The sequence below is a fragment of the Pygoscelis adeliae genome, unplaced genomic scaffold, assembly GCF_000699105.1.
Source record: "Pygoscelis adeliae isolate BGI_AS28 unplaced genomic scaffold, ASM69910v1 Scaffold103, whole genome shotgun sequence".
Taxonomy (NCBI): domain Eukaryota; kingdom Metazoa; phylum Chordata; class Aves; order Sphenisciformes; family Spheniscidae; genus Pygoscelis; species Pygoscelis adeliae.
Window position 1 is genome coordinate 1,033,390 of NW_008824723.1, and position 6,362 is coordinate 1,039,751.

The 6,362-nt window shown below is 42.0% G+C and overlaps 1 protein-coding gene across 1 annotated transcript in view; it reads left to right on the plus strand.

Moving 5' to 3' along the window:
• Nucleotides 1-5,681, plus strand: part of WDYHV1 (WDYHV motif containing 1) — a 16,920-nt gene extending 11,239 nt beyond the window's left edge. The window contains exon 6 of the mRNA XM_009323372.1: nt 5,385-5,681. Coding sequence (XP_009321647.1) covers nt 5,385-5,518 — 134 coding nt within the window. The 3' untranslated portion in view covers nt 5,519-5,681. The remainder of the gene's footprint in view (nt 1-5,384) is intronic.
• Nucleotides 5,682-6,362: the final 681 nt, after the last annotated feature.

The window sequence follows — 6,362 nt, forward strand, 5'->3', positions numbered from 1 at the left end:
CTTCGCTGACCTTGGTGTCTGCAGAGTTGTTTCTCTCACATATTCTCACTCCTCTCTCCGCTGCTGTTATTCTGAGCATTTTTTTTGCCCTTCTTAAATATGTTACCCCAGAGGTGCTACCACTGTCGCTGATGGGCTCGGTCTTGGCCAGCGGCGGGTCCATCTTGGAGCCGTCTGGCATTGGCTCTGTCGGACACAGGGGAAGCTTCTAGCAGCTTCTCACAGAAGCCACCCCTGTAGCCCCCCTGCTACCAAAACCTTGCCATGCAAACCCAATAGAAAAGCACACAAGGTTCTTATATTACTTCTGTGTGCTATCTGTCTTCTTTGATGTTAAACAAATGTTTGAAGACTGAAAAACTAAAATAAAAATGTATCGGTCTTTTTTAATGTGTGAGCATTGTGCTGTTAAATGTGCCCATGAACTCTTGGTATTTAAAGGTAATCAGTGTTCTGGTATTATTGTGTTGCTACAATTTGCGATGTGTTAAAGAGTATTTGTTACATTTATATGCACTGCTCTTCTTATCCCATGGGGTTTTAAAGCTTTTAATAAACTTAGAAAGACAAGAATGTTTAATCTTGATACTAAAATACTGTCTCTTCCAGAGCAGGGCAGCTGTTAAGCCTGAATGTAGCACTTTGGAAAAGGAAATTCCATAGTATCCAAGTCAAACATAAGTTAAATAGTACCATAAGTAGGATAATGTAATTATCCAGTGTGGAGCTGGGACAGGATACTGGGACCAGTGGTACTTTTTTATGAAATATACCAGGAAATGTTTAATGACCATGAAATTCCTTTTGGAATGGGATCAAGGAATCTCTATTAGTAACCAGTTCAGTATTTTTTTTTCTTAATATTAACTCAAAAGGAATGATTCTTAAACTGTATTTGTGCTGCTCACGGGGTTGCAAAATAAACCTTCTAAAATAAGCTTGAGTCATAAATTCCAGTCCATCCTTAAAAAAAATTGAAATTGGAACTAGGTGTTTTGTTTTTTTTTTTAAAAGAACCTTAGCATTATTTAAAAAAAAAAAAAATCTCCCAAACAACCCCAAACCAATCAACTGAACAAAAAAACCTGAAACTCCTCAATATGTCATCAGAACTCACATGCTAAGCATTAGCCTTTTGCAGCTGGCTCTGGTCTAGCCGTTTCCCAGAGCTACGCCTCTATGTTTCTTATTGGCATTGCTCTGGCCTCTGTTCTGCTCTGCTGCTGTGCTAACCTAACGGGGTGCATGGTGCTTTCTCACCCAGCCCTATCCTCAAAGCAGCTCTGCTGGAATAAGCATACCTGAGCTGCAGCAGATTCCTCTGGTCCCACCTGGTTGCCAGTTGAAAGAAAACAGGGGTGAGTCTGGTATTTTGTTCAAATAATAAAAATGAAGAAGATGCGATTTGGTGCACAGATTCATCGTTCTAGGGCTGGCGAGCCCAGCCTGGGGTTTTCTTTTAAGTCTTCTCTCTGCAAATTAATGAGGTCTGATTCTGCTTAGTTTATGAGTCCTGATGAGATCAGCCCTCCTTACTGCAAGCCTGTGTAAAATACAGCTTGCGCAGTGCATTTCAAAATTACTCAGAACAGATGGTCTTACTGTTTATATACAACTGTTAGTATCAACTCTAACACTGAAAAGCATTGGTTTGAATTTCAGTTCTCCCTAGGTGTTTGGTAGCACAACGGCAGGATTGATTTGTAAAGACTTTTTGTTCTTTTTATTATTATTAAAATCCCTGGTAGTCATAAATGATGGGGTTTTACTTGTTTTTTTTTGTTTTGAAGAGTGTGAGTAGGACAGCTGAGAAATTCTGGAGGCGCTGTGTATGACACATCTATGTAACAAGCAAGCTGCTAGACAGAGGCCAGACAGATGTCTGCAGTTTCTTCTTGTATCTCCTCTTTGAGGTGGTGGTAGGATTCTAGTGAAAGCAAAAAAGCAGCACTGATACAGATACAAGTAGCTCATATGCACTTCATGGGAACCTTCTGCTCTTCTCATTTGAGAATAAAACTCCAGTCTCTCCAGTTAGGTCCTTACTTAATGAGCTTTTGTGGAAGTAAAGAATCAAGTCGGGATATAGACAATAAAGATACAACTAATGATAGAAGTATTTAAATTCTGTGAGTGGCTTATTGAAGTTACACCGCTTTCTGTGAAAGAGAATTTAAGGTGACCAGCTTTGTTTTGCACTGAGATGGACCAAGGTGGTTTGCACGGTCGGTTATGTCTCAGCTGTGGGGACAGCACCTTCCAGCTGAGTGTCATAACGGCTTTTCCAACTCTGCCTGCAAAAACACTTCTCTCCCTGCTCAGGCAAGAGAGGGCAATCTGAAGAGAACGGTAGACACCTACGCAAGTCTGTGAAGAGCCCAACTTTCTAAGTATTTTAGGTGCCCCCAAGGTTAGGCAGCAGCAGAGCTGATCCTGGAGGCTTTGTGTCAGAGTTGCTCACCTCCAGGAGCCCTTCGGCAGCTGTCATTATGCAGCATCAGTCCAAGGCCTGTGAGCCAAGCAGAGGCTTGGCTGAAACATTGCTTTCTAACTACTGTTGGCAAAAGCCACAAGTATGGCTAACAATGCCAGCTGATCGTGCATGGCCTTTTATTTTGTCCATGCTCAGGGCAAAAGTGTCAGACTTGATTAAAAAAATAAAATGATGCAAGAATCCCAGAATGCACCAGCTAGGTCTCATTGACAGTGTGTGTGCCTAACAAAGTGGGTTTGGTCAAAGAGGAAGATTAGCTCTGAGCATGCACAAATGTGGCTAGTATAATAGCCACAGCACCTGAGGAGGACTGCAAATATAATGTAAATCTTAAAATAAACAATTAATTCTGCTGCTCTTGACCTTGTATAAATGTTATATAAAGCATGCTCCTCCTTGCTTTTGTGGAGAAATCCTCTTGGTTTGTCAACTGTAGCATCCAGATGTCTCTCTTGTAAATTCTGCTGTTTGTCACGCTTCAGAAAGAGGACTTTGTGGTGTTCTCATGCATTTTTGCTGAGCTGTTTCCTAAAGCTGTAAGGTCTAACATAATGGCATGCCATGCGTGGCATTCAGATACAGCACATGAGTAAGAAAAGTGGCATAGAGAGACTGTTACACCTGAATAAAGCGGGAGAGGTCTCACTATGTTTTTTCCTATGGATAGCTCTCATACTGCTTCAGTGCCATCTACTGACCGGTTCTTAGACCATTCGCTCTTCACAGGAATGTTCTTGTTTGCTTTGTTAAAATAATTTTTCCTTTCATTAAACTTCTCTGATGGATTGTGTTATCCTCTGTCACAATCATTTTGATTTTAAGAGAATATTTCACTTCCTACAGACATTGTGACAGCAACTTCCAAGTTGCTAACAACAGCAGCTGTGTTTGTAACTACTGGAACAATCCCCTTTGGGCTTCTTTACCATTCACAGAACAGTTTTATGAAATTATTATTCTACTATGCTCCGTGCACGTAAAGCAGGGAAGTATTTATCTTTCAAATGTTAAACTATATGAAGAATCACGTTAATTTAAAAACAAAAGCATCTGGGAGGAAAAGACAAGTTGGGAATTGGAAGACAGGCTTACCAGCCTACCAGCAAGCAGGAGCTGTTATCCGCTACAAATTGTTCTTGAGCTACAACAGCAAACTGCTGGGCTTGTGCTATTTTAAATTCCCACATAGTCAGGCAGAAATTGGCCCTGTTCTGCTAGACTCACTTCAGCAGTAGGACCATGCTTGGCTGGGATATAAGGATTTTCCATGTGCAGAGCCCAAGTAGGTTAACAAGAAAAGAGTTAGGGGCCAGACCTCAGAAGTGGTGAGAGCTGGGCTTAGGCAAATCAGAAAGCTGTGCCATAGTGGAGATGCGGTGCAAAGAGAGGACTCTGGGAGCTGGATTATGGCTGGGGCTCCTGGGTCTGGGATTCCTGAACATTGTCTTCCCTTCCTCAGTTATGCTGTCCATAATGGTAAGCCTAGTGATGCAAGCTTTTTGCAGCTGAAGCAAATTCCATCCTATGTATTTTATAATCTATTCATTAGAGCCTACTCTTGTTTGGTTCCTAATCCTTAAATGTGCACATGAATCATCCATGTTAAAATAAATACTTAAATACAGCGGGAAAGCTATAACAGTGAATTCAATGGTTCTCCCACTCTGTTCTTTAAACTCATTCTCTTCCAGTTTTCTTTTAATGGGCATTTAAAAAGATTATTTGTGCAGATCGTCAGTGAGAACATAAAACAACAAGCCCACGGATGTTTGTAGTCAGAGCTGAATAGGCTGAGGAACTGGAAACCTCTGATCGGCATGGTTCTGAGTCAGCAAAGCTTGCACCAGGACAGCTCCAGAAAAAGGATGTGTAAGGCACCTAAACCCAAAACTGCACACCAGCACTTTCCACTGAGCTCTCTGGGATCCACGAATGGGACAGAAAGAATGGTTTCTACCTCTCCTGCAGGGGTCAGAGCAGATCAAACTCCTGGCAAAGAGCAGTCATGGTTACTTTTCTCTTGAACCTATGGCAGTTAACCTTTTCCCCCTCTGACTTCATTCGGTGGGTCAGGATTCAAAAAAAAAAGTGTTTGCCCCCAGCCTAGGTTTGTGCCCTTCTTTGCCTGAGCATCCCTCTAGGCTACCGGCTGAGTTACATCAGACATTTCCTCCGGTCTGCATATTCTGGCCTTGCAGTGGGCCGGGGTACAGCAAGGACACAGTTCAGGGCTGGAGGGAAAGCAAATACAGAGCGAATACTGTAGTCTGGGGAGTAACAAACTGTAGGTTTGCCAAGGGGCTAATCACTTCTGAGAGACACTAAGCAACTTCCAGTTCTGACTGCTGCTCTGATCCAGTTCCTCTGTAGTCAGTGCAGAAGCTGACTCAGTTGACTTTAGTTCAGAACTTAATGGGGGAGTAATACCTCCCCTGCTTTTGAGTAATCAGATTTGTGCGAATGCAGGAAGACACAAGCACTTGTTGCATTGCAGTTCCCTGTGCTGGCTGTATTTGCGCTCCAGTTCTCTGACACGACTCGACCCTTCTAGGCTGCCGTTGCAGGGAAAAATCTTACTCTTTCCTATGCATACTAGTTTGTAATGACTAAGGATGCTTACTGATCCGGTAATGTGATTATTGCCATGGACAGAGAGAGGGATCAGGGGAAAAAGCAACATTTCAGAGACTGGAAGTAGATATTTTCGTAGCACCGTACAATTTGCAGAATCTTGCCGGACTGCTGCTCAGCAAGTGTGCTATGAACTCTTCGCTATTTTGAACTGAAGTATCAAAGAGGGGGTTTTGGGCAATTTCTTGATAGATGTATACCTGTGCTACAGAAGCTGCATCAGGAACTTAAATATTTCCTTTTTCTGGTCCTTTTTTAGACTCCAAGATGAACTTGGATGATTTCATCAGTATGAATCCCAAAGTGGGATGGGGCTCAGTGTTCCCCCTTCCGGACTTTGTGCAGCGATTTGGCAGACAGACTGATTACAGCTATTCCTTGGAAGGACAGTGAAGTGAACAAAGAAGTTCTCCTTGCTTCTGTTTTGAGTGCACGTGTTTTGTTTTGCTGCTCTTACATTGTATTTATGGTTTACATTTCTTTACATGGAGTAAGTATTTGGGCAAATAGAATACCCAATCAGAAATATCATGAACTGAATAAAAACTTTTATTTTGATTATGTAGGAATGAACCTGGTTTTTAATATGTCAAATCAAAGGCAGACATCCCATTGTAAGCATGTTACTTTTCCATCTACTGTGCCCAAATTGAAAAGAGCTGTAATTTACGTGCTGTAAGAAAAACTTTTGGAAAAATACATGCGTGAAATACTGAACAGTATAGCTCAAATTGTTAAATGTTACCACATTTTAGAAGTGAGATACAGTATGTTTATGTTATGATTTCTATCGCTTACATAAACAGACGGTGCATCTCAGTTTAGTCACTAACTTTATCGATTAGGCTTATTTAGCAATAGCCTAAAGGCCAGACCCACAAAGGGAACATAGATTTAGTAGTACAATCTTGAACTCCCAAGCACTATGGAAAACCAGGTAAGTATCTAGGTTTCTGTGCTGCACGAGGCAAGAACTAAATGCCTGCCATTTCAGTTAAACTGTTCTAGCGCTGACGGTTGCTGGAAGATGCAGTTGCTTTTCCTTCTTGTGCTGGCTGCGCATTCTCACCTGCCCCCATGTGCTTGCACTTGGCATTTGTCTGGCCCCATGGTAATCCAGGGTAGGAACCTAAATGGAGAGACAGAAGTAAAGTTTTTTTCTTCCTGCCTCTTAGCTCCTTGAACTGTCTTGCCATGAGGTCAGACAGCTGCTCTTGCTGGTATAAGGAAATCAGCA